General features: G+C 54.4%; 2 protein-coding genes across 2 annotated transcripts; both read left to right on the top strand.

Moving 5' to 3' along the window:
- Positions 1-527: 527 nt before the first annotated feature.
- Positions 528-9,154, top strand: ANGPTL4 (angiopoietin like 4). The gene is made up of 7 exons (XM_001232283.7): positions 528-1,070; positions 1,558-1,668; positions 2,118-2,250; positions 6,044-6,157; positions 6,249-6,344; positions 6,658-6,933; positions 7,483-9,154. Exons 1-7 carry the CDS (start codon positions 546-548, stop codon positions 7,662-7,664), a joined length of 1,437 nt encoding a protein of 478 aa, XP_001232284.4. The 5' UTR covers positions 528-545; the 3' UTR covers positions 7,665-9,154.
- A 4,088-nt stretch (positions 9,155-13,242) lies between these two features.
- Positions 13,243-26,115, top strand: RAB11B (RAB11B, member RAS oncogene family). The gene is made up of 5 exons (NM_001012551.2): positions 13,243-13,359; positions 17,059-17,254; positions 18,374-18,567; positions 20,029-20,109; positions 24,302-26,115. Exons 1-5 carry the CDS (start codon positions 13,320-13,322, stop codon positions 24,445-24,447), a joined length of 657 nt encoding a protein of 218 aa, NP_001012569.1. The 5' UTR covers positions 13,243-13,319; the 3' UTR covers positions 24,448-26,115.
- The last annotated feature ends 799 nt before the right edge of the window (positions 26,116-26,914 follow it).

Here is a 26,914-nt window from a genome sequence, read left to right as displayed (position 1 = left end):
GATGGAGAAGTGGTGGGGGGTGGGGATAAGGAAGGAATAGGAATGGTGATGGAATGGGGAAGGGATGAGGATGGAGACAGGGATGAAAATGGAATGTGGAAGAAATGGAAGTAGAGATTGGGTATGGATGGAAATGGAAAAAAGGATGAGGATGGGGAAGAGGTGGGATGGAGAACGGATGGGGTGGGGAAGGGATGGGGATGAGGTTTGGATGGCGAAGTGGTGGAGGTGGGGATGAGAGGGAGAGGGAACAGAGAGCAATGCCAGGCACGGGCAGGGCAGGGCAGGGCTTACAGGGGAAGGGACGGGGCTGCCCCGGGTGGATTTTCGGAACCGGGCCCGGAAGGGTTTGTTGGGGCTGCTCGGCTGGGGCTGCGGGAAGGGCTGGGGTTGGGCTCGGCGCGGGGAAGGCGAACAAAGCGGCGGGGAAGGGCGGCGCGGGGCGGGCGCGGAGCGGCCACTCCCCGCAGCGATGCGCGGCTCTCCGCCCGGGCGGCGATAAAAGCGGCGGCGCGGCGGCGGGGCGCGCATTGGGACCGACGGTCATGCAGCTCTTCGGGGCGGCGCTGCTGCTGTGCGCCGCGGCGGCGGGGATGGCGGCGGGACCCGCACCGGGAACGGGCCGAGCCGGGACCGAGCGGCGGACGGCGGCGGCGGGCGGCAAAGAGCGGCGGGCGCAGTTCGCCTCCTGGGACGAGGTGAACGTGATCGCCCACGGGCTGCTGCAGCTCGGCCACGGCCTGAAGGAGCATGTGGACAGGACCAAGGGGCAGATGCGGGAGCTCGGCAGCCGCCTGAGCGCCCACAACAGCTCCATGGGGCGGCTGCTGCGCCAGGCTCGGGAGACGCAGGAGCAGGGAGAGCTGCTGCGGGCCAGCGTGCGGGAGCTGGAGGGCCGCGGGCGGCAGCTCTTCAACCTCTCCGAAGCGCTGCGGCAGCGGTTGGAGGAGGTGGCGGCCGACAAAGCCGAGATCCAGGGCCGGCTGGAGCAGCTGGAGGGCCGCGTGCGGCAGGCGCTGCAGGCGCGGCCGGCGGAGAACCAGAGCTCCAAGGACCTGGGAGCGCTGCAGGTGGGCGCGGAGCGGAGATGCGGAGGGCTACGGGGGGACCCGACCCGATGGGCGTAACGGGAGACACCTGAGGGGGCGGCCCCCGGGGATGGAGGGGGGCCCGAATCGTGCGGGGGCGGTGGGAGCGATGCGGGGAAACGGGAACGCCGGAGCTGATGGGACCCGACCCGATGGGGACACCGGTAGCGACCCGGGGAAGCGGCCCCTGGGGATGGGAGGGGACCCCACCCGAGTGGGAGCAGCGACCCCATCGGAGAGCACCCACCCGTGGAGTGGGGCACCGGGACCCGGGGACCCTCCCAGCACGCGGGGACGGACCTGTGGGACCAACCCTGCCCGGACACGGGGGGCAGCACAGAGGGACCCGACCTGCCCAGGGCACTGGGAGCTGCCCGAGGGGACCTTGCCCCCGCGCTCCGTGCCGTGCGTGCAGCTCAGCGGCTGCACCCGTGGCTGCGGGGTTCACCGGGCTCTTCCTCCCCTGCAGACCCTGATGGACGCTCAGAACTCGCGAATCGAGGAGCTCCTGCAGAAGATCAAGCAGCAGCAGTACAAGCTGGACAAGCAGAATCTGCAGATTAAAAGCCTGCAGAGCAAGGTGAGCTCCTGCCCGGCTCCTGGGAACACTATGAGCTCCTGTCCCTCGCAGCCAGCTGGCACAAAGCATCAGTGGCAGAAGGAGCAGCGCTGTGTCCTACAAAGGACGTGGCCCCGGTCCCTGTGCCGCAGTGTTGGTGCATAGGTAGTAAAAGAGAAAGAGCCAAACCGAACAGAACTGGGAGCTTCCAGAGAATTGGCACTGGGAAATGTGAAGCATTAAGCGTGCAGCGGCCAAACCTCTCCGTGTTGGTCCATTTAGTTTACCTGCAGAATAAACTCATTAGCGTGGGTGTGAAAAACCACAGCTTGCCCCACATTCTTCCTGTTCCTTGAGCTTTCTGGGCGAGCCCGGCCCCAGCTCCGCTCTGGAACACCTGGGCAGCAGCGCTGAGAATGAGCTGAGATCAAACCGTTCTGACTTGAGGCTTCTGGATTCTTTTTTGTCAGGTCAACCTGCTGATCCCTTTACATCCGAAGGACAACAAAACGCAGTCTCCGAAGTGGAAGATAAACCCAAAGAAAAGCTTCAGCCACACCAACCAGAGCCATAATGTGAGCGTGGAGCCCGCGCTGCCGCACAGTGAGTATCAATGTGTGCCGCCCCGCTTCGCCTCGCAGGAGCGCAGCAGCAGCAGTTGCAGCCGTGCAGAAACAAAAGGTTCAGTTGTCCCGGTTCAGGGTGTGAGATTGGTGTGCAAAACGGGGGCTCGGGGGCTGGGCCAGGCTGGGGGAGAGCTGGAGCCGGGGGGTAGGACCTGGCCATTGGGATCGGCATTAGTCCGGATGGAATTCAAGGGTTTAAGGGGAATTTTTCTGCCTGATGTTCAGAACGCAGTGGGAAGCAGAGGGGCTCTGAGAGCAGCTATTTGTCTCTGCTCTTGGAGTCGGCTGCAGTTCCCCCGCTGTCAGCTGTCCCCGGGGTGCAGGGGAGCAGCAGGAGGGTGCCCAGGACCGTGATGGGACAGCGAGATCCGTGCGCATCCCTTTCCCTCTGCTCACATTTGGGTCTCGTAGACAAAAAAGCCAAGTGCCTCAGCTTGCACCGCTCAGAGTGCAATGCAGACACCTGGGAGCAGAGGAGCTGGAGGCTCACAGCCCTGGGAAACGTGCAAGGCAGTGTCATATCCAAACCCTCCCTGTTGTGCCGGGTGCATCCTCCTGCTGGCGGGGTCGGAGGAGCAGCACTGAGCGGTGTTTCTGTGCCGTCCCCGCTGTGCTGCACCCTGCAGCTGGGAAGCAGCGGTCCTGCAGAGGTCACTGCTCGGGAGCAGCTGCTCTGCTGTAGTGTCAGCTCAATCACGGCGCTGGGGAAGCGTCTGTGCAGCTGTCTGGGGATGTCCAGCCTGAGCCAAACAGGGCGAGAATCCACAGGGAATCCTGCCTAGGGCTTAGCGCGGGGGAAAGCACATGGGGATTTGTGTGTGCAGCACAGAGCTGTCACTGGCGTGCCTCAGCACTGCCTGAGCACAACAAAGAGCCTGGGCAGATAAGGAGAGGAGCGATGCGGTGCTCCCAGCGCCTGGCACCCGGCTCTGCAGGGCTGTCCAGCCTGCAGCAGGGCTGTGTGCTGCTTTCCTCGCTCCGAGCGGGGCTGTTGAGCTGGAGGGTCATCTCCCAGCTCTCCGCTTTGTGACTCACCCTTGGCAGGGCCTCCTGCTCTGCTCTCAGGTCCGGGTTGTGCTGAGGGTGCGGTGTGAGGCAGTGGCTTTGCCAGTTGTCACACTCAGGCGGTGCTGCCAGCTCTGTGCTGGCTGCCGGGTGCAGCAATGCTGTGGGGCACAGAGAGGACCCACAGCCCGTGGGGGGACTGCAAGGAGAGGATGTGAGCTCAGCACTACGTGCCCTGCAGCTCCCAGCAGCATCCCCAGTGCGCCGGGCATCCCTCCATCCATCAGTGCCTCCTCCCCGTCCTGCCGCTCCCTTTTGCTTGCCTAATCCCCGGTGTTGATATAGCTGTCAGAAAACAAATTGGCTTCCTTTCATTACCAAGCTGAGTTGAGTTTTCTGGCAAACCTTGAAGCAGGCGATACCCTGGCAGGCCGGCCCCGTGCCCCCTGCCTGGGGGGCTCGCAATAGTGCTTCTCCTTGTGCCTGCGGCTGCTCCCTGCCCGGTGTCGGGGAACGGCAATGAACTCCACCGGCAGCGTTTTCAAAGAGACCCTTTCATTCCCATCCAGTGAACACGAGGGTTTTTTTTTTTTTGGGGCCAGGGATGGCAGCTCGCCAAGCATGTGAAAGTTGAAGGTTTGAAGCAGCCTGGAGAGCGAAAGGTTTAATCACTCACAGAAAGAGGATCACGTCTTTAGGCAGAGGCTGCGCGCTCTGGCAGCCGGCCCAGTAGGGGAAGGGTAAAGCCCCACTCTCCCCATGGCGCCGGGACTCCAAAATAATGGGGTTGGGGCGGGTGAGGGGCAGGAGATGCAGACAGCTGGGGGGGGGGGGGGGGGGGGCACGCCCTGCCTGCAGACAGCTCTGTGTTTATCCTGGGTTGGTGACCTCTGTGTGCCTGGAGATCTGCTGGGTGAATAGGGTGCCGTGCCTGGGGCTGCTCCAGCAAGCTGTGCTGGTTGGTTGGGAGTCTTGTTTGGCTGAATAAAGAGGGAGGGAAAGGAAAACACGCTGAGCAGCCAGGAGGTCTTCTTGTTTTGCCAGTGCCATACGGGTGTGCAACGCGAACCGGAGCTAACGAGCGCGCTCCTCAAACAAAGATTGAGCTGAGGCTGTTCAAGCAGCTGCATTTCATTCAGCTGCTTAAAAAAGTCCCCGTTGCACCGGGAGAACAGAAGAGAGAAAGAGTGCAATGTGTTTGGCCAGAAATCAGCAGGAGGGGGGGGAAGAACCGGGGGGGACAGGGCTGACTAATGCACATGGGGCCGCGTGGGCCGCCTACCTGAGCACCCGCTGGGCTGCATCACTGCTGGGAGGAGGTGAGGGGCTGCTGCATCTGCATGAGGTGGCATTGCTGAGCATCACCCAGGGGGCTCCTTCCCCTGAGCCCCCTCTGGCTCCTCTGGCTGCTTTTATTACCTAGAAAGCAAGTGGAGCGATGCTGGGTGCTTTGTGTGCCGGGATGCTCTGTGCACAGCGCTCGCCGTGGCCTCGGTGGCACCCAGCGCTGTGTCGGTGTCTGTGGGGGGTCACAAGGGATGCTGCGGGCAGTGCTGGAGCCCATCAGTGGGCCTCCAGGAATGTGGGGGTCCTCACGCAGAGCAGTGCCGGGGGCTGGGAGATGCTTCCCAGGGCTGGGCTGCAGTGGTGGGCGTGGAGGGGGGGGACATGGAAGGAGAGGAAAGTTCCCAGCAGAGGATGGCGGGGCATGGGGGGGGGGTAAGTGGGTGAGAGGTGGCAGTGGGTGTCACGTTGCCATCCCCCCCCCCCCCCCCCCCCCACTGCTGACCTTTCCTCCAGTTCTGACTCCAGCCTCCCAAAGAGGAGGGGGCTGCGGTGATGCCCTGCAGGCTCTGTCCTCCCCCCCCCCCAGCCCAAAGGCCCCATTCCCCTCTCTGGCTCCGGATGCAGCCCTGTGGCCATGCAGAGAGGCCTCCCTCCCTTCCCATTCTCCAGGGGCTGCTACTGTGGGGGACCCCAATGCCGTGGGGGCACACGGTGAGGGCTGGGCCGATGTTGGGGTCCCATCACCCCCTGTGTGGGGTCACCCCGGCGGCAGCTGTGAGCCGCCCGCAGCCACCCCACACCCAGAGCTGCCCGGGGAACAGAGCAGCTTTGTGTGGGGTGCCGGGGCCGGGGGCACCTGTCCCTGCAGACAAAGAGCCCCTTGACGTGCCGGCACCCCACAGCCCCGAGGCTGAAGTCCCCACACATCCTCCCGCAGCCTTCCGACTCCGGGTTTTGTAACAGGGCTGCTTTTTTTCAGCCCCCCCCCTCCCCCCCCAGGCGCTGCAGGCGGTGGTTCCCGGATGGACTTTTATCGGTGCTGTCGTAACGGTGCTTTGCTGGCAGCTGGGGACAAAGTCCCCGAGAGGCAGAAGGAGAAGTGGAAGCCCAGTCCTGCGGGGGGGGGGTGGGGTGGGGGGAGGTGAAGGTTTCCTCTTGCAGGTGGTTGCCTTGTGTCCCGTCCCTGCGGGGCGCTGGGAAGCACTGTGACTGTCTGTCCAGCCCTGGGTCACGGCAGCCTGGCTCCGTGCCTGGCTCCTCTGTTGGATGGGAGCCCGAGGAGCTGCCTTTGGAGCATGGGGCAGATATTGGGTCACCGCCGTTCACGGGGCTGCAGAGCAGGGGGGTCATCTCAGCATGCGTCCGATGCTGACGTGTGCGGCTCCCGTCGAGCTGCGCGTGCGGGGCCATGGCAGGAGCAGCAGCTGGGCTGTGGATGTGGGGCCGACCTCTCAGGCGCTTTCCCCTTCTTCCTGCAGAGCTCCCAGAGGACTGCCAGCAGCTCTTCCTGGCCGGGCAGCAAAGCAGCGGTGTCTTCCAGGTGCAGCCCTCGGGGTCTCAGCCCTTCAAAGTCTACTGTGACATGACTGCAGGTACAGCGGAGGAGATGCCGTGCATCTCGCGGTGCTCTGCAGGGTGCTCTTGCCGGCAGTAGCCCTGAAATGTGTCTTTTCCCCCCTGCAGAAGGTGGCTGGACGGTGATCCAGAGGCGTACGGATGGCTCTGTGGACTTTGACCAGCTTTGGGATGCCTACAAGAATGGCTTTGGAGACCTTCATGGTAGGTGGATGGTGGCGTCTGTCTTCTTAGCACACGTGATAATTAACTTAGGACAATTAATTCCCCCTCACCGCCCCCTGGAGACCTCCATGTGCCAGAGCAGTGTTGTGATGAGGTGGGGGGGACACTGCTGGCACCCCCGGAGCCCTTTGTCTCTCTGACTCGTCCTGCACATGCAGGCAGTAACTGAAATGCTGCAGGGTCTCTGGGCTTGTCCTGTCCGGGCTGCTGCTTGCCCCTGCAGCCTGTTCATGTGTCTGCTCTGCACCTCATCTCTGTGCCCCCGGGACCAAGGCAGTGTTGTGTGTTTCAGGTGACTTCTGGCTGGGCTTGGAGAAGATCCATCACCTGGTCCAGGAGGGAAGGTACGACCTCCTGATTGAGCTGGAAGACTGGGAGGGAAACTCCCAGGAGATTCAGTTTGAGTTCAGCCTCGGTGGGGAGAGCACAGCCTACACACTCAACCTGCTGGGACCTCTGTCTGGAGAACTGGAAAATGCCATTGGGGACTTCAGGCAGCTGCCCTTCTCCACTCGGGATCGTGACCACGACCTCAAAGCGGACACAAACTGCGCCAAGCACCTCTCAGGTCAGTGTGGGCTCTCCTCCCTTCAAAGGATCGTAGAGTCATAGAATGGCCTGGGTTGAAAAGGACCACGATGATCACGTAGTTTCACCCCCCTGCTATGTGCAGGGTCACCAACCACCAGAGCAGGCTGCCCAGAGCCACATCCAGCCTGGTGTGTGATGTGCCATTCCCCTCCTGCCCTCGGAGGTGGCTGTGGTTGGGCTGCCGTGGATGGATTCAGCCCTTTGATGCTGAGCCCGTGTTGCTGCCAGCATCCTGGGACTGCTGCAGGGGGTGGTCCTGGGGAGGAGCCATGCAGGATACAGGGAGGGATGCTGAGACCACGAAGGGATCGTGCTTCAGGTCTTGGCCCAAGCATCCCTCTTCGTGACCTTGCCTGGATCCGTACCAAGATCACCAGTACGTGGGATTCCTCAAGGGTGCACGAGGCCCTGTGAGCTCCCAAAGCCCTGGGGCGTGGGGGAAGGAGGGGGCAGCAGCTGCCCCGAGGGTGGGTTTGCTTCTTGCCGAGTGCTGTGGGTTAAACCCCCCTCTGCGTTGCCCCGGCAGGCGGGTGGTGGTTCAGCACCTGCGGCCACGCCAACCTCAACGGGAAGTACTTCCGCTCCATCCCCCGGCAGAGGCACGAGCGCAAGCAGGGCATCTTCTGGAAGACCTGGAAGGGCAGATATTACCCTCTGAAATCGACCACCATGAAAATCCAACCCGCTGCGCTGGAGGCAGAGCCTTAAAGCTGCCGTTTCAGACTTCAGACTGAGCTTCTCTGCGGAGCGCGGACGTGAGCTCCATCAGTTGGTGTTTACAGGAAACAATCCCACCCTCCCTGCGGAGACCCCCGAGGACCGTTTCTCTTTGCTGGCAGCCCTTATAGTGGGCAGCGGCACAGTGCAGCTCTTCACTCAAGTAAAGCAGCTCCACGTCGCTGAAGCCCCCGGATGGGGGTTTCCAAAGCAGGAGGTTTGACCTCCAGAGCATGCCGGGGGTCCGCCCGCCCGCCTCGAGCCCTGCAGTGGTTCCTGCAGCCTTCCGGTGCTTTTTCTGCCCTGCCTGAACACTTCCGTGCTGGTTTTGCTGGGCTGGGGGTGAAGGGAGGCGTGGGAAGTTCTTTCGCTGCCCTGCACCCATCTGGGTGCTGAGCCTCGCCGTGTCCCACCTCTCAGTGCTGTCCCCACGTGTGACCGTATGCACACCCTGTGAGTGTCCCCAGCCCTCTTCCCCCACTCCTCAGCCCCGTGGGATGGGAGCTTTGGCAGCTCCATCTCATTTCTGCCTCGCAGCCCTGCTCTGCTGACTCCAACCCGATGGGAATATAGAATCCTTAGAGGTGGAAGGGACCTCTGAGTGCCATCTCGTCCAACTCCCCTGCATTAAACAGGGACGTATGGGTGTCACCGGGAGGATGTGGGACTCCGCTGGGAGAAGGGCACCTCGAGCTCCCTCAGTTTCCCCACCCCCAAAGCTTGAAAGCTGGCTTGAAATTTGTTGTGAGCTGGGAAAAACGCTCACAGCTCCGGGAAGCGATGAGCAAGATGATGCAGGCAGCTGTGGGGGGGAGCTGGGGGCTGAGTCATGGCTAAGCCTATAGCTCAGCAGTGGGACGTGCGCTGGGACAGCACACGCATGGAGCAGCGGCCATCTGTGGGAAACCACTGTCCCACTGCCAGCTGTATGCTCTGACAGCCCGGAGCTCTTAGAGCCTGCAGCAACGCCTTCTCCAAGAAGAGCCCCCATCCTTTGCAGAGCCTCTCCTGCACACCCTGAAACACGGCCTGAAGGCCGGGGGACATCGGGGCTGCCCTGCAAGAGCTGCCCTGCCTGGCTGGGTGCAGTTCTGCCCTGGGGTGCTGGTGGGTGTAGGGGGAGCTGGGTGAAACTGATCCCTAAAAACTGTTACGGGCCAAGCTGCCGTCTTGGGGCTTCCCAAGCATCCTGCCCTATTGAAGTCATATTGACTGCCGTGCTAGAGCTCCTAGCTGCTAATTTTGTAAATAGCCATTTGTAGGATGTTGGATCTTTTCGACGAATTTCTCGGTTTAATTTGTTTCCGTATTTAAATGCAGTGTTCATGTGGTGTAATTTATAAGCGTCGGCGCTGGAAAGCAACAGCTGTAGTTGGTGTATTTTAAACTTTTTTTTTTTTTTTTGCTTTTCTTTTCTTTTTTTTTTTGTACTAAGATATCTTTTCTGAAAACGTCTTTTAATAAAAAGAAGCCTGAAAGTGTCCTGCGTGGCTTATTTGCACGATGGTGCACCGGCGGTTCCGTGGGCGATGTGCAAAGATGTGCATTCAGATACTTTGCTCAGCGGGTGCTTGGAGTCTCCTCATCCTGGCCATGTCCCGTGTGGAGCTGTCAGTCCCCCTTCCAACCCCATCAGTAGGTTCCAGTCTGCTCGGAGCTTACAGGCATCCATGTTCTTCTGCTGGAAATGAGGCCCTGCAGCAGCAGATTTTCCTTATTCCCTGATGGCAAAGCTCTGCACCAAAGATACTCCTTGCAGCTGGGCTGGATGCAAACACTCGGCTGAGGTTTGAATTGCATGGACAGATAAAGGCAGAGCTGACCAGGAGCTGCCCCAGCCAATAACAGCCTTGTAGCTGTTTGTTCCATACCTGCCTAGCAATATCCATCAGCTTCCAGGTAACTGTTCCATGTGAAGGGATTTTGGGATCCGGCAGGAGCTTCATTCTTCCCAGACACACAGATCCAGGCCGGTACCGGGGGCAGACAAAACATCAGCGTCTCCACCTGACTGCAGATATCCTACTACAAAGCAGAAAACAACACTAAAACAACAACAGGAACCCACCGAACCCACAGCACGGCTCATTCCAGGAATGGGAGAAGAGAGCCAGCACGGCTCGGGAAGTCCCTGGGAGCAGCTGTACAAACAGCTGCACACCTGGCCTGCCTGCTCCTGCTCCATCCTTCCCTGGAGAGAACCACGGGGTTAATGGCAGCCCCAAGCACAATTGCACGAGGAGCCCATTAGGCTGCCCTGTGCTATCCATCCGCTCCCCCTCGCGTTCAGAAATACATTCTTAATGCTCCATTTGCTTAAGGCAGCAGCGGCGTGCCGCGTTGTGCTCAGGATGCTGAAGTCAGACTAAGGTGGGGGGTACATAAAGTGTAAGTCAGGGTGTGCTGTTTCTCCCTGCGAGGAGCTGCAGCTGCCATTGGGGTCCCTCTGATCCGGGCCCTCAGACCCTCCCCCACCTTTGCAGCACTTCTGGGAATGCTCTCGGATGGTTCAGTGCCCTTCTGACTTTTTGTGGGGCCCAAACCCACACCCAGGGATAGAGATGCTCTCCTATGAAGATGGGCTGAAGGAGCTGGGCTTGTTCAGCCTAGTGAAAAGAAGGCTGCGGAGTGACCTCATTGCAGCCTTCCAGGACCTAAAGGGAGCCCACAAACAGGAGGGGAGGCAACTCTTTGAGAGGGGAGATAAGAGCAGGACAAGGGGAAATGGGTTTAAGTTCAGGGAGGGCAGACTGAGGTTGGATATCAGGGGGAAGTTCTTTCCTATGAGAGTGGTGAGGTGCTGAACAGCTGCCCAGAGAGGCTGTGGATGCCCCGTCCATCCCTGGAGGTGTTCAAAGCCAGGTTGGATGGGGCCCTGGGCAGCCTGGCTGGTATTAAATGTGGAGGTTGGTGGCCCTGTGGCAGGGGGTTGCTCTAAGAAACCCAGCGGAACCTTCAGAAAGGTATTTAAGTCCAATTTGGAAGGAGGGTTAAAGGAGACCCCTCAGCCCCCTCCGCCCCCGGCCCGACAAACCCGGGCCGTCAGCCCCTCCTCACACACCCTCAGCACATCCCCTCGTGCCACACGTGCGTGTGACCGCATCCATCTCCGCTCACACTGCGGCTCCGGATGGAGGAGAGGCAGCTCCCTCCAGTGACAGCGGGAGAAACGGCGGCGGAGGACGGGCTGGAGCCGTGCTGGGAGCCGGGAGCTCCGGGGGGGGGTCGGGGGGGTCGTGGTGTTGCAGTCAGCATTAGCAGTGCACACACAAAGCGCTCCATCACTCCTCCGAACTCACAGTGACCCTTTTCGGGTGATGGGAGAAGAAAAGAAAGTGCTTTTGATGCCGACCAAGAAGAAAAAGCTTGCTTTATTATTTTTGGATTACTGCTAAATCCATGCACACCTCAGATTCAGTTCAGAACCCGTTAAGCTGCTGAGCAGGGCAAAAATAAGATGCTTTCCTTCTGCTGCGCCCATATGAACGACAGCAAAGTGATGGAATGGAAGGGCCTTATTCAGCAGAGCAGTGAGCAGCCGCTCTCCTCCCACCCCTCACCCAACCCGGGTGGGAGACACTTTGCCATATGGAACTCAGTATGGGACCATTCCCCTCCCCGGGGGGTTCTGCACCACCCACCCCAGGGCAGCTCTCCTGGTGCCATTCTCTGCTCAGCATCGGTCGCCCCACATCCTGGCAGTGCTGTGGGCATCACCCAGCGGGGCCGCTCACCGCAGTCCTGTGGGGAGATGTGAATATCAACGGGAGAAAGCAGCAACACATTCCAGCAGATCCTGGCTGTTAAAGACCCCTTCTGTGCAGGTTAAAAGGCCTGTGCCCCATAGCTGTATGTGAGCAAAGGAAAGGTGAGAAAAAAGATTTACTCTCTGGTTGCTAGGGACCTCCATCTGTCTGAGAGGGACCTCTTGTGTGACCCTCAGTGAGGTGGGGAGGCGGCATCTTTCCTAGAGCCCCCATCTGTGGATCCATTTCTTTCCTCCCCAGCTGCTTCCATCACTTCTTATGCAACGGCGATGCCTACACACAGCGCTGGGGCTGCAGCGTGTGCCTGCAACACTCTCCATTATCTCACCCCATTTTCAGAGCAGTGTTCATAAATAGAATAATTCTCGGCCAGCAGGAGCCGGGTCCCACCTCTGATGGGAGCTGTTAGCCTGACGCTGCCTGCTCCCATGCTCCCATACATTTATTAGCGCTTACATCAGGGAAGAGCAGCCCGGGAGAAGCCTCCCCCTGCCTGCCCGTGGTGTCTGTGGGTTGGGGGGTGTCACAGCCTGGGGGGGCTGAGCTAACAGCCCCAGCATCTCCGCAGGGGGATGGCAGTGTGCACAAAGCTTCTTCCCTCCCTGCTCTCCTATCCTCGCTGCCACGCGGTGCTGCTAATCCTTCATCCAGCTGAAGGCTCCTCCGGGGAAAGTAGGGCAGAGCCCCGCCGAACGTTTAATGAGCAGAGCGAATGTTCTGGCACAGCACAGAGCGAGGAGGGACGGAGCTGTCGCCTTCCCTGGGAGAATTTGTCTCAGGCACAGATCAGGAGCGTGGCAGCAGCAGAGCAGTGCTTGTGCATGGGGGGGGGGTGCCGGGGGGGCACAGTGTGCGCCTGCACACCTGCAGCGAGGCAGAGGGAGGGTGGGGGGACCTCCAAGCAGCATTGTGAGCCTGGCTGCAATCGCAGCATCGGCGGCTGCAGCTCTTTCATTGGGAAAGCCCAGAGCAGCACAGCTGCAGCGCTCCTGGGAGCGGAACGTCCTTTTGCTGTGGTTGCTTGCTCGCATCGGGACACGGCCCGGAGCCAAGAGAAAAGGGGAATTGCTTTCCTAGAACGCGCTGTGTCGCAGGTGGGGCTTTGCTTTTGGCACAGGAAGGTGACAGAGCAGGAGGGCACTCTGCACGGCGCTGTGAGTGCGGGATGGGGCTGGAAGGGCGAGCAAAGGGGAGCGCGGCAGTGAGGGCGGCTCTGAGCAGCGCGTGGGGCGGCTGTGGGAGAATGGAGATTCTCTGAGAGTGGTCGGGCGCTGGGATGGGCCGAGTCACGTCCCTGGAGGCGTGCAAGGAACGCGCCGATGTACCGAGGGACGCGGTGCGGTGGGAAACGGTAGGAGGTGGATGGCCGGGATGATCGTGGAGGTCTTTTCCTTGGTCATTCTGTGGTTGTAAGGCGGCAGATGGGGGCAGCACAGCACGGCGGCGGGTCGGGCTGCGGCTGCGGCTGCACATCCCGGTCCTCCCCCGGAGCCGCCGTACCCGCACTGCACGCGCCGCGCCCGCAGCTCGGAGCGCCGGGCTCAGCGCCGCCCCGCCCTCGAAGCCCCGCCCACCGCCCCGCCCACGCAACGAGCCCCGCCCCTGCGCAGAGCCCCGCCCACTGCCCCGCCCCGCCCCTCCCCTCCTCGCAGGGTCCCGGCACTCGCACCCCTGCGCCCCAGTTGCCCCCTCTCCATTGGACAGCGTCACCCGCCACTCAGAAGAGAGCCCGCCGTCTATTGGACAGCGCTGACGGGACCGGTTCGACGCCCGCCTCCTGCGGGCTCTGGCGCACGCTGATTGGCGGCGGCGGGAGCGGCCCCCCCCGGTTGGGCCGCGCTCGGTGCTTGGCAGCCAGAGGGTCGGCGCCGCCATCGCCATGGGCACCCGCGACGACGAGTACGATTACCTCTTCAAAGGTACCGCCCGGCGGGGCCGCGCCGCGCTTCTCAGCGGGTCCGCAGCGGCCGTTGGCCCGGCTCGGTTCGGCCCGGCCCTCCCCGGGCGCAGCCCCGCGGCCCGGGCCCTCCGCCGCCGCTGTGAGGGGGCGGCACTCCCCGCCCGGCCGCGCCCTGCGGGGCTCTGTGGGCCCTGAGGGGGTGGGATGGGGATGGGACGGAGGTGGGACGGGGCCGTCGGGCGCTGGTGGGGATGGAGGGCTGTTATGGCTGCTGTGGCTGTCGTTTGGGCGCTGTGTGTTTTATGGACGCGTTCGCCTGCTTGTTTGGCGAGATTGGAGGCAGAAGCGGGGCAGAGCCCCGTGTTCTCTGCCTGCGCCTTCGAGCAGAGGTGTAGCCTCGGAAATACGCCCGGCTGCGTGGAACCGGGACTGGCTTCCTGCTGGGGCCGTCACACCGCCCGACCCCGGGTTGGGCTCCTCGGGGACTTGAAAGCCTCCCCGTTGTGTTTCTGTCTGTCAATTAGGTAGGCAAAGGGCCGCTTTAAAAGCGCTCACGTTGCTTTGAAGGCGCGATTTTAATTTAATCTGGAGCGAAACAACCCGGAGCTGTTGGGGCAGAGTCAGGGCTGTGGTGCTGGGATGGCACGCACACACACACACACACACACACACACACACACACACTCAGCACGCCTCGTAGCATTGCATGTCTTGCAGAAATGGGGGACGGGATTGTCCTTCCCTGTGCATCGTGGGCAGGGGCAGCTCTGTTCACGTTTATTGCTTTGGTTGTGTTTTTCATTAAAAAAAACAACAAAACAAAACAAAAAACAAACACAAAGGAGCAAAATCAGCCCCACAGCAGAAGGAAAAACACCCAACCCAACAGGCAAAGCCCTCTTTCTCTATCTGGTTGGCTTTCCGTCCTTCCTTCCTTCTGGGCTGTTTGGGACCGGATAAGAAAGGATAAGTATAAACAAGATCGAGTGGATGAAATCTCCGCTGTAATAAGAAAATGAAGGGGATCAGCTCCCCGTTGTTCCCCTCCTTACCTTTCCAATAAGGGAATTGAACATCGAGGGGAAATTGCCGTAATGAAAACATCAGAGCCCTCGGAGCGTTCTGACTGAGCCTCTGCTCTGCTGCTGGGATTCAGTGCTCAGATTTGAACTGTTTTCAGTTGAGCCCATGGAGCACAGAGGTGGCGATGGCGATGGATGGCAGCGGTGCTGTCTGGGAAAGATTGATTTCATTTTCTTATGCCCGAGGTTGCCCAGAAATTAAAGTCATTTCTCCAGCCCCCTGTTTCCAAAGGAAACCTGTTTCCCCATGCAGCTGGCTCCGGCTTTTTTAGTGTTCCCTCATGTTGTCAGTCATCTTGTGCTCCAGGAGTGGCCGTTCCAGCAGGGCTGTGCGAAAGGTGTGTGTTATTGGCTTGTTGGCTCGAGCATGCAGTAGGTCCCAGCTAACTCCAGCTTTGGGGATGCGAGCGTGGCTGTAGTCAGAGCTGCTCTGCTAAACCGATTCCTCTCTGTGCTGTATTTCCCTTTTTCCTGCGCTCATCCCGAGGTCTGAACTGCTCGTTTTATCGATCGGGAACAAAATGTTGTTTGTTAACACAGCCCTGGGGAGAACAAGCTGGGCGCTGTGCGCGGCGGCTGTGAGGGTCTCATTGTGGAGCACCACAGTGATGTAACCCAGCAGAGGCGGTGGTTCAGAGCTCTGCTCCCGGTTAGGTCTGCAGCTGAGACCTCTTGCGATGGGTTTTGGGTGGTTTGGATCTGGGATTGAATGTATGGCCTTTTAATATTGGTTAAAGTATCGGAAGCCGTGTACCCGTTGAGGTGTGATCTCTGTGTTGACTTTCCTCCCAGGAAGATCAGCTGTGATCGGTGTTTACTTTACAAATGAAATCTGAGATAGTGCAGATGGACTCCTGCCTCGTGGGGGTAAAAAGGAAGGAAAAAAAGCATCCATAGGGGGGAAAAATCAGAGCTGTCTTTTATGTTTGTGGAAAATGAGAGCGCGCCGATCAGAGCTGAAGCCCAGCAGGGCCTTTGGTTATTGGAAACAAATGTTTGTCATATTATTCGTCAATATCTGGCAACCTTATGTACTGAATATTTATGATGAGCTGTGCTGGGAAGAGGTTTAATCCTCTTCATTGTGCGAAGGAATAGACTCCTTTTGACAGATAACTAACCGGTCTGTTTAAAATTCCATGATAAACCTGATCTTGTGTTAACAGATCTGCAGTGCTTTGCAGTTGGTGGATGGGTGACGTGGTGAGTGCTGAGCAGCAAACGGGCCCGGGGCAGAGCTGAAAGGAGGGGAGGCTGAAGGAGCAGCCCAGCAGTTCTGGGTGTAAGCTGGGCATGAGGCATGCCTTGTTCTGCACTTCTCCACCTGATGCTGACTTGTTGGTTAGGATCATTTCCAAGTCCAAACCAGTGTTCCTTGCCTTTATCAGTGGGGCCAAAGGCCGTTAGAGGGGTGTGATTTCATGTATTCCGATGGATGTAGTAAGGATTTGGGCTCTTGCATTCGATGTGGGGCTTTCTTTTTAAGTCTGCATTTGAACAGGCAGTATTGTCTAGTAACCTGTTCCCAAACTGAGGAAATTCCACAAGATCTGACTGCGTTGGTCCAGAAGCTTAAAGGCACCTCTTGCTCTGTTCCCATAGAAAATAGAGGTTTGTGGGTCTCCAGCCTTTGGGTCTCTCTGCTAAAAGAGAAAATCCTTGGTTGATGGTTGATTGAGAACAGCAAGAGGCAGACTGTAAGGTAGAGAGAGCACAGACTTGTTGCTGAGTTTGGATCGGGTTGCCTGCCTTTATTACTTCTGTATTCAGTAACATCTCAGAAATGCTCTGCCAGAGCATGGAGCAGCCTGCTGAAGGCATCTGGAGGTACCCAGATTGCAGTGGGTAATTAGCAAAGTGGGGTAGGACCGCCTGAATTTTCTTCCTGCAGCCAATGGAGTTAATGACCCAAGGCCTTTTCGCAGAGCTCACGCATGAAGCTGGTCATCTTCACGTGCCAGAGGACAGAAATGAGGACAGCCTGCAGAGGCAGCTGTGCTTTCTCGAGCTGTATGTTCATTAGAAGGTTTGGAATGAATGCTGCAGGCTGCTTGTGAGTGCAGGCAGAGCACTGCGTGGAGTTGGCTTCAGCTGTCCCGGGTGGGGAGAAGCAGGGTGGGAGCTGCCAAAACTGGAGCCTGAAACAATGGCACAAACAGTGAGCACAAAATAAAGCAAAGCTGAAATAACAGAGGGACCAGCCCAGTTCGTGGCCATGGGAGAATGCTGGTGAGCTAATTCAGAAAGCGTGCAGGGAGAGGTATTCTCTAATCTGCTGTGGATGGATCGGGAGGGTCTAGAAATCTCTCAGCACTGATGTTTTCCTGTTAGCATGGCAACACCTTGTGCGGAGGCAGAGAGTTTCAGTCTTTTACTTCTCATCTAATCCACTGGAAGTCGTTCTGTTGGGTGAAGTCCTGCTTTGTTTTCTGGCTTGTTTGTAGTATCAGATGTCTTCCTGTGGGGAGCATGTTGGTGGATGAAATAACTGGGATAAATCACACGGAATGATTTGATGATGGGAGGGACATCTCGTCGCCCTAATTACTGCGGGTCCTGCCTGAAGCAGCACAGCAGCCAGGGAGCACAGTGCTGGTGTGAGAAGTTAATGTGGAAAATGATGTCATGTCTTTCAGTTGTGTTGATTGGTGACTCCGGAGTCGGGAAGAGTAATCTTCTGTCACGCTTCACACGCAATGAGTTCAATCTGGAGAGCAAGAGCACCATTGGGGTGGAGTTTGCTACCAGGAGCATCCAAGTGGATGGGAAGACGATAAAAGCACAGATCTGGGATACTGCAGGACAGGAGAGATACCGTGCCATTACTTCAGCGTGAGTACTGTGGCTTTCTTTGGGACAACAGCAGATACATTTACAGGTAGAGACTGAATGAAATGCATTTGGATGGGACAAAATCCTCATGGCAGGTCTTGCTGTAGATCCAAGTAATCAGATAACAAATATCGTGTTATTTGATTAGTACAGTGAAAATAACATTTAGATTCAGTGAGTGTGAATGTCGCAGCTGGGAAAATTAGGTCCAAGAATGCATGCTGAGCATCCAGTAAATAGGAAGGCAGTGATGGGAGTGCTGACTGCAGCACTGAGTGCGACCGTATTTTGAACAGTGGTGTTGAAAAGCTTTCAGATCACCTTCTTAATACAGGCAGCATCTTAAGATGTAACATCTTGGCGTAAGTAGCAGGCAAAAGTATCTTTCAGAGGGGAAAAATCCAAACAGCTAATGGCAGGCCTGAGTATTGCAGGGTTGAAATTTCAGTGTTAGGAATGTATCGCTTTCTGAAGGTCCGAACTTGTTGTTGAATAATGCACAGGTGAAGCCATGTATGTGAGCCTTAAAGTGAGGGGAATTGTTCTTCCTAGGGTGTATGGGTTAGGTCAAAACGGGAGAGAAATAGAAAGGCACAGTCCAAAGGGAATGATATGTAGCAAGAGAATGGGAAAGCAGAGTAATGCAGAAGTGGATGCCAGTAGTTTGGTGGCACAGCAAAAAGGTGCTGGTAGAGCAGGAGAGATACAGTTGGGTTGTGTGGGTGAGGATTGTGGATGTCACAAGGGTGGTGATTGGTGTTTGCTGTGTTGTGCTGAGCCCTTGGCTTGTGTTGAAATGTGCTGGGGGCAGACTGTTCTGGGGTGTGTTAGCATAGCCTGGGGTCTCCAACTTCTCTGGGGGGACAGGAAGGTCAGCAACAAGTACTGCCATTTCACCAAGAGTTATTTTTCCCAGTTGAAAGGTAAGTTATAACGTCACCGAAAACCCAACAAAACATTTGGAACTCGTTTTCAGGGGATGGTTGTTAAAAGATGAAAAAAAAAAACAACCAAGCGTTCAAAACTGCAGTACTTGCATCAGCACAGCTTTCTGAATGGGAGAACCAGACGTGGGTTTGTTGGACCTCTCTGAAGGAATGTGCCTTCGTGTGCTCTCAGGTATTACCGCGGCGCTGTCGGGGCCCTTCTCGTCTATGACATTGCCAAACATCTCACCTATGAGAACGTGGAGCGCTGGCTGAAGGAGCTGAGGGATCACGCAGACAACAACATCGTCATCATGCTGGTGGGCAATAAGAGCGACCTCCGCCACCTGAGGGCTGTGCCCACCGACGAGGCCCGTGCTTTTGCAGGTTGGTATGCAGTGTCCTCAGGTGCTTTCTCACGTTCAGTGGTGCAGACTGGAATCTTTGTCCAATATTTAGCTTTTGCCTTATGCTTATTTTGGTGTGAAAAAAGGGGTATTGAAGGTTTTGTAGCTGGCTTGTTAAGTAGCGGATGGTGTTTTCTCTTGTTAAATCTCTTGGTAGCACATGTTTGTAAAACACTGTCCTTGAGCTGCCTGATATCTGAAGCATAAACACTTCCTCTAGGAAGGCTAAAAAACAGCATGTTTTTTTATGTTTAGAGGAGAAAATACCACATATAGATGTCAAATATCACAATACAAAATGTCTTTCCTTCATTCCTAGAGGCCTGGTTCTATGGAGAGCTGCAAATGAATTCTGAACCTTCTCTTAGATAGTGCAGTTTCTGCCCCAGAGCACTAACCTGGATAGTAGTATCATCTAGTGTCATTTAAAGGCACTCATCACCAGACTTGGAGGTTATCATTTGTTTTGGGAAAAGTCTAGTTGGTTATGTGAGCTGCTGCCACTGTGTTACTTCTCTCTCTTCCTTATCTTGCAGAGGACTGATCAAATATTCTTGTGCCTGAATAGGCCAACAGACATTCAATTTACAGTTGTGCATATCAAGCATGGGGCTGGAATTTAAATATATGGCCTTTAGAATCCTTCTAGGAATATTACCAGGGCTTGCTTAAATGCATTTCCTCAGCTTCACTAGTAAGCGAGTACCCAGTGTATAGGGAAGCTGCTTTTAAATTTCCAGCTGAATGAGAGGCAAAATCTGTATAAGAGAATCAAACAAATTAGTAGGCACCCTGGTTAGAGCATTACTTTGATCTTGTGGTTCAACACCTTACTTTTTGCCCCTAACTCCCTACTTTTAAATACCTGGGGATGGTACAGGTGTCACAGTTCAAGCTCTGTGCCTGCAGTGTGTCTGTATGGGCAGGCTGTACTGTACAACTCCAGCTTGGATGTTTGGTTGTTAATCACTGTTATTGGCAGTGTGTAGATGCATCTTTTGTGCTCGAAGAGTCGAGAAAAATTACTCTGCTACCAAAAGGTTTGTTGTAATTTGGAGGTGAGGCCTGTTTAGGGAAGTCTTACATCTGTTCATGCGTTATGAAATGCAGAGGGGTATTGTAACTCCCTGTTGCTTCTTGCTGAAGCTGCTTCTATGTGCAGTCTGTGGCCAGATGAGGATAACACTGCACCAGGCTGGGGAGAATGTATGCCTTGACTGAATAAGAACTGCAATGAGGAAAATATCCTAAAGCTACAGAGTAGCAGTGGTGAGAGGTGCTGCTGCTGGAAGGGATGTAGCTATGTCAGTGGTGCGCCAAGTCATTCCAGTAATAGGGATGGGGAAAAAAAGCCCTATGCCTTGGCTGATTGCCCTTAAAAAAAAAAAAAAAAAAAAGTGCTGTTAAAGTTCCTAACTGAACCACTTGTTATTTATTACAGAAAAAAATAACCTGTCTTTTATTGAAACTTCTGCTCTGGATTCAACAAATGTAGAAGAGGCATTCAAGAACATCCTTACAGGTATGGTTTGTTGTGGGTTCCACAGAACTACCACAGTAGTGAAACTTCTTCATGGGCACAGTTTGAAGTTATGGAGACTGTTTTGGAAGTGAACGTTGGGAATGATGATTTGTTTGCAACCTGCCTCACCTTACCTCTTACCAATCCCACGTGTTGTTCTCCCCAAGGACCTGGATTTATTCTAGGCTCCTAATATTCCAAAAAGTGAAGCCATTGCAGTTGAGCTGTTGTAAGAACCCTAGTAGTACTGTGCCAGCAGAAAACCTAGGTGCTAAAGCCACAGCCTTGGTAGGAAGTGGAATGTTCCAGAGTGCTCTTTAGCTTTGAAGCTGACTGGTAGGTAATACTTCTGTCCAGAATACTAAACTCTTATGCTCAGCTGATGCATTGAATGCAGCTATGCACCGACAGTGAAGCTGCATGGTTTTTGCCTTCTGGGAATGTCTCTTAAGATCCCCAGGAACTGTCTGGGAATGTGATAGTGGGCAGACACCAAAATGAAGTTACTGAGTTCGTGGTGTCTCATTGCAGCTTCAGGACTTGCTGTGTATGTATGGGAATGCCTTGTGGCTTATGCTGTAGGTTCACTGCATGTCGTATCAGAGGGGCTCCAGATAGTAGCAGTCTTGGTTTTGGTTTCTTTCAGACTGGCGCTTGGGATTTCCCATCTGAAGGGATGGAGCCCTTGCTCCTGGAATAAGGGAGCACGTGAGGTTTAGGAGTCACCAGTAAAGCTTTATTATTTCAGGTTACAGCAGCAAGTCCTCCTTATTGTGCTAAGCCAAAAAACAAAAGCATGGCAAAAGCAGTTCTGCTGATTGGCTTGCAGTAGTTTCCAGCTGGTATTTGGCAAACTTTAGCCAAGTGCTTATTGGACCTCTGGGAGGGTGCAGTTCAGCTTTGTGCTAAATAAAGCACATGGGGAACTTTCTCTTTCCTTGAGAGTGATGTGGGCCCATAAGCCTGAGTTTTATGGTTAAAGGTTAAGAAAAAGAGGAAGGGTTGAGGATGTGTACTGGGAGATATATAGGCTGCAGGTGGTGAAAGTGGGAAACCCACAAAGCAGGAGATGCTTCAGATAAACATTGCTTATCTCTGTAGTTACATCAGTTGAGGTGTGTAACTTCTGCAATGGGTTTAGCCTAATCTTGCTCTAACTTTAGTTAGGTGTTAGTGCCTCATTAGTATGAGGCACATTTACATGCTTGAGCACTCTGTGTTCTCTAACTCTGATGTATTATTCTGGCCCCAGTCTGAAGTGACTCTCTGCATTTGGGTAGCTCTGTGTCTGAGACAGTTCTTAGAAGCAGAGTGCTGGGAGCCATAGTGCTGGCACACCCACATGCATCACAAGGAAGCCAGCATGGGCCTGCAAGATCTCACTGGAACAAACCCTGATAAACTTGAGCATCTCTGCCTTCAGAGGCTCTGCTCTAAATTCTGCATTAGTCATATGATGAGGATTTCTGAGCTGATAGATATCCCAACACCTTTTTGTAACAGATAAGGAGTTTGCCATATTGCCACACTTTATGTTACTCCAGTCTCAAAATGCTGTTGGACATGATGGGGAAGTTACCTGCTGATGTTTCAAAGCATAGTCTTCCACTCCTACAAGCAGAAATGGAAGTAATTGGTAATTAGCGAAGAACCCTTAAATTTCAGTGTGACATAAGTAGAAAGAGATCTATCGAGCACATCCTGAGTTACTTTCTACCTCTGGCTGCCCACTGCAGTCTGAATCTCATCCTGAAGAGTGGGAAACTTCATGCAATTTGTGTGTCCCTTCAAAAGCTCTTTGAGACCCATACCATGACATGGACACTTGGCAGGATCCAGTTCCTGACTTCTACTTACCATAGCTGAATTCTGGGAGGATAAATTTATTTCTGCATTCTCACCCTTATGCCCTGTTTTGTGGAGTTGTGTCTGATATACATGTCCCACCACGTCTCAAGAAGAGCATTTCCTGAGCATTTTTTGTTCTTTTGGTGACAAGGTGCTGATTTAACTTAAATGAGAATGAGCCTTTGTTCTGGTACTGCTCGGTTGTCAGGAAGTGTTTGATGTATGCTGCTTGTTGGATGCTGACCAAAGAATTGGCTTTGTATTGCTGTTCCTTGATTATACGTGAATGAGAGCCTATTACAGGGAAATGGCTGAGTTTTAATATGGTGAATTCTTGAAGACTCTTTCAGGTTTGTTTTGCAGAGGTGTGGAGCCAAGCAGGCAGAAGCTGTGATGTTGGGATTATTGGGTCTGGCCAGCTCTGTGATCCCAGAAGTGTGTTACAGTTAAAGAGGTGGGCAGAGGGGGAAGAAAAAAGGGTAGTCAAGCTGCTTCTATGAGCAAAAAAGCCTGATGGGTGAAGAGTGGGTTACGTTCTGCTCCCCAGCAAGATTTGGGTTGAGCTGCTGGTGAAGTAACTGGAGAATACTGTTGCTGAGACAAAGCTGTAGAGAAGAACAGCTGTGGCCTGAGCTCTTCTGCAGGGTGGCCTTGAGAGCAGGTGCTGCTTATCTGTGACACTTGGCTGGATCTGAGGTGACTTGTGTGGTGCTCTGAGATGGTATCCATGGATTTAGTGCCCTGAGCATGGCTCAGCCATCACCATCCATCCTGTCTTCCCTTGTAGAATTATCCTGAGCCTGACCCTGCGTAGAGAAAATGGCCAGAGGTTTTTCTAGGAGAGTTCAGTACTGCCTCGTGTGACAGATAGAGCCAGAACTTGAGCTGAGGTCAGGCCAGGGCAAACTGAACTCAAGACACTGCTCATGACAGCATCCTGGGCTCCCAGGAGGGCTGAGGTTGACCGTTGCAGGTATGGCAGGGATGTGGCCAGTGAGAATGAGCAGTGCTGAAAGGGCTCTTCCCACCTGGGAGACAGCCATTGTTTTAGGAGAGTGAAATAAACCTGTGCAGAGCAGTGGGCTGGGAGAAACCGTGGGGAAACTGAAAGAGAGCAAGGAGCAGCAGGACAGGTGCTTCCTTGCTGGCCATCGGTTTGAGGCTGGGGGGAAAACCCAGGTGGATGTTACCTTGAAAAAAAGAGGGTTTGCTTATAACTCTGAACAGCTAATGTTAAAATACACCACTGAGCACCAGAGAGGGGGGATGTCACAGCATCTGCACAGCCTCTCTTTTTCCCTGTAAGCAAAGAAGGACTGAAGACAGCCAGTGACAGTGAGCTCAGCGTTGGGTTCAGGCTTCTATTTTCAGCAGGATAAATAGGTGCAGCTTCCTTAAGAAGAAATCAACCTCAACAGAACACAAAACAAACAAACAAACAAAAAACCCAAAGAGCCAAAACCCTACAATTCTCCATCCTTTTAAATTCTTGTTAAAGGCTTTGGCTGTTCCTGTCCCGAGGCTGTGACTGTTTGAATGTGACCATAATATTTACTGCAGGCTTCCAGGGAGGTGCTTGCCCTTTTCCTGTCTCACAATGGAGGGAAGTTGGAATGAGGTCTTACAGTCAGTGAAATAAAAATATTTCCACTTATTTCCACCGGCGCTGCAGGTGGAATGGTTTCCTTCTGAACGCTTCTAACCTGGAAGTCTGTCTTCAGCAGTTGGGGTTCTGTGTGTGCTTTCAGGCATGAATTATTTTGAGTCAATTAAATGAATTCTGTCAGGAATGGCATTCGCAGATCAATATGGGGCCGTGTGGAACCTCTTTTCCACTGCCATGGATGGGGAAACTGATTTGTAACAGAGAAGAACAAGTGTTTCTGTAATTTGGTAGGGACAGCGTGCCAGAAGCCAAGGGGTGAAATGGATGCTGCCATTGCTGCTGTGTGATGGTGTTTTGCAAGCATCCTTTTTCAGCAATGTTTTAGATAATGTCGCCCCTCTGTTTTAGAAATGAACATCCTTGCTCCTTTCTCATTTGAAAAAAGATTTTAACAACACCTTTGTTCATGGAGTCACTGAAAAGAATGTTACAGGAAGGAGGGAGACAGTAAGGAATCTCATCTTTAGGTCTTCCCAGCCGACCTGGAATATCCACACAGAGCTGCAAAGCCAACCAGATGTTGCACAGCACAGCTGGTCAGCCTGGGTTCCCTTTCACAGCTGGAATCTGCCCACTCCTGGGTGCAGCCGTCGTCTCTGGCAGCTCACTCTGAGATGGGCACGTGCTCTGTTGGAGGGAATGCCTTCCTGTGCTCTGACAACTCTGTTCTCATTGCAGAAATCTACCGCATTGTTTCTCAGAAGCAGATTGCAGACCGGTCTGCACATGATGAGTCTCCTGGCAACAACGTAGTCGACATCAGCGTCCCACCAACCACCGACGGACAGAAATCCAACAAACTCCAGTGCTGTCAGAACCTGTGACCTCCTGTAGACGACTCTGATGCCCCTCACTTCGTCTGTGCTTCATTTAGAAACTTGTGTGCACTTCTTTATCTCCTGTGATTCAGTGACTCCCCTTCCCTCCTTCCTTCACCCCATCCCAATCTCCTCCTTTCATCTTAGAGCTTAAATTGTAGGGCTAACATTCCCCTGCCTCTAAGATCCCCTTGAATGTGATGACTTTTGGGCTTGAAATGTTGGCACTGATCTGATAGACATGTTTGTGTTGGAACATCTGCTGCTGGATATCATCCCATGAAACGCTCTCCTCAGATGGTTTTGAGTTTTGTTCTGGGAGACAAATCGTGGGGACTCGACTGTAACAGCTAAGGAAATAACTGCATTTAGGTTACAAGGCTTTTTCCTCCCATAGTCAGATTTTCTCTCCCGTTTCTGTAAACGCGGGGGAGAAATTAAAAGGAAATAGCTGTCCTACCCAAGGCTCTGTTTTCTGTCCCAACCAAGTTTCACAGTGAGGTTTTTAGTGGTTGCACACACCTAAGAAAGCTGTTGAAAATAACATGACTTATGATGTAATTACCACTAGTACAGTTAGTCTGGCTGTGTAGTTTACTGTTTCCTGCCTGGGAAATCTTTCTCTCTTCTTGTTTTATTTGGGAACAATGAAGTATGTCTGCATTGCTTTTTCTGCCACCACGGATGCCTGTGCTGCTGGTGCAGGCTTTGTGGAGTGGCTTAATATTTATTCATGGCTTATGTTAATCAGTTAACATTATTGTACAGTAAGTGCCAGCATATTCCTTTCAAAAAACCACCAACTTTTGCGACCTGTACCAGTAGGCTGATTTTGTACTGTAGATCAGTGTCTGAAAGCAGGACCTCCCCCGGTTCCAGAATTTATTTTGCATGCTGCTTTTTCTCTAGAATTCCCTCTCCCCCCTCCCCGTTTTGAGTGAGTGAAGCAATATTTTCATGTCATGTATATACCTGCACTTGTAAGGGTTTTGGTTGTTGTTAGAGAAACACAATACTTTATACATTTTGTAAAACTCCTGCAGATCCACAGCATCTCAAACTTTTCTTTCACTATTGACCTCGTGCATAATCTTCTTGACCTTTCCTAAAAGGCATAATACTAAGATTTCACATAACTACTAACCTGCTGCTTCCCTCTTCTTCTGTCTGACCGAATTGCAGACTGTAATTCTCAAATGATTGTACTTCACCAGGTGTAACAGATCTGCCATCAGCAGGGCTAACGACCATCCTATTTTGTTCTTGCTGAATGGGAGGCATGTTATCACAGCTCCGTGTAGCCGGTCTTTTGCTAGCTTGTGAAAACTCTCTCTGACGATGGCTGTCCATCACTCACTGGCTCTCTTACACTTGCATCCCTCCAGTAAGCACTGAATGTTACGGTGAGGCAGCGCCGGGTGAAGCTGTAAAGGAGGAGGTGATGATCTGCTGCTCTCTGAAGACGAGTGAAGCAATTTGCAGTGAATTTTTGCTCTGTATACTTCTGAATTCCGAGACTGTGCCTCACTTGGTGAACCTACCTGCATGTTAGTGAGTTGAAATATACCCTGATACAAAGCAAATATGAAACTGTAAATTGTACTTGAAGGGGAAATCTGACATTCCAGTCTCAACTGTTCTGTCTGGTTATGTAATAAAATCAAGGGCGGTTAACGGATGGCTTTCACTTTGTTAAGACTTCCAAAGGGATGCCTTTAATTCTGTAACACGTGCAGCTGGAGAGCTGCAGTTCCAATTGCACATGGCATTTCTTCTTCTCAGCTTTGTTCAGGGATGCACTCGAGGCGAAGGGGTGCACGCTTGCAGCCCAAATCCCATTGAACGCTGAGAGGAATCCCTCTTTGGGCACTGCAGAATGCCGCAGCGTTGCCAGGTGTGCGGCAGGCCGGCTCTGCAGCCAGGCTCCAAACAGCCTTATGTGGGCAGCCGGGAGGGAACGGCTCCAGCGCCGCTCTGCTGCTCCTGAGCGGATCAGAGCGGAACTCGGCTGACCTGAACGGCTGCTGGATGGCGGCCGGGGAGAGGGGAGCGCGTCGCATAGCTCAGGTACGAGGACGGCTCCGTGAGCGCTGCAGCACAGAGCGCTGTGCGATGGGCTCTGAGCAGCACAGCAGAGCTCAGCCACGGACGCTGCTGCTGCTGAGTCCTGCACTGAAGGATCCTCTTCCCTCCCCCCTTCTTTGCCTTTCTTCCCCTTTTATCCCCTTTCCTTCCCCCCTTTTTCTCTTTTCCCCTTCATTCCCTCCTTCCTTCCCCTTTCCCTCTTTTTTCCTCTTTTTCCCCTCTTTTTCTCCTTTCCTTCCTCTTTCCCCCTTTTTTTTTTCTTCCCCTCCCCGCGGGGTCGCTCCGCCCAGGGCTGAGCCGTAGGAGCGGCGGCTGCGGCTCCACGCTGTGCCGGCCGAGTACCGCCCGGTGCCGCTCCCCGCCCCCCTTCCCCACCCTCACAGCACCG

Source organism: Gallus gallus, chromosome 28, assembly GCF_016699485.2.
Source record: "Gallus gallus isolate bGalGal1 chromosome 28, bGalGal1.mat.broiler.GRCg7b, whole genome shotgun sequence".
NCBI classification, from domain to species: Eukaryota; Metazoa; Chordata; class Aves; order Galliformes; family Phasianidae; genus Gallus; species Gallus gallus.
Note: the sequence above shows the minus strand (reverse complement) of the source record. Positions and strands in the feature narration are given on the sequence as shown.

Coding starts and splice junctions, on each gene's coding strand:
- ANGPTL4 (XM_001232283.7), top strand. CDS start 546: ATGCAGCTCTTCGGGGCGGCGCTGCTGCTGTGCGCCGCGGCGGCGGGG. Junction 2,251..6,043: donor GGAGCCCGCGCTGCCGCACA/GTGAGTATCAAT, acceptor TTCTTCCTGCAG/AGCTCCCAGAGGACTGCCAG. Junction 6,934..7,482: donor CTGCGCCAAGCACCTCTCAG/GTCAGTGTGGGC, acceptor TTGCCCCGGCAG/GCGGGTGGTGGTTCAGCACC.
- RAB11B (NM_001012551.2), top strand. CDS start 13,320: ATGGGCACCCGCGACGACGAGTACGATTACCTCTTCAAAG. Junction 13,360..17,058: donor GTACGATTACCTCTTCAAAG/GTACCGCCCGGC, acceptor CATGTCTTTCAG/TTGTGTTGATTGGTGACTCC. Junction 20,110..24,301: donor ATTCAAGAACATCCTTACAG/GTATGGTTTGTT, acceptor TTCTCATTGCAG/AAATCTACCGCATTGTTTCT.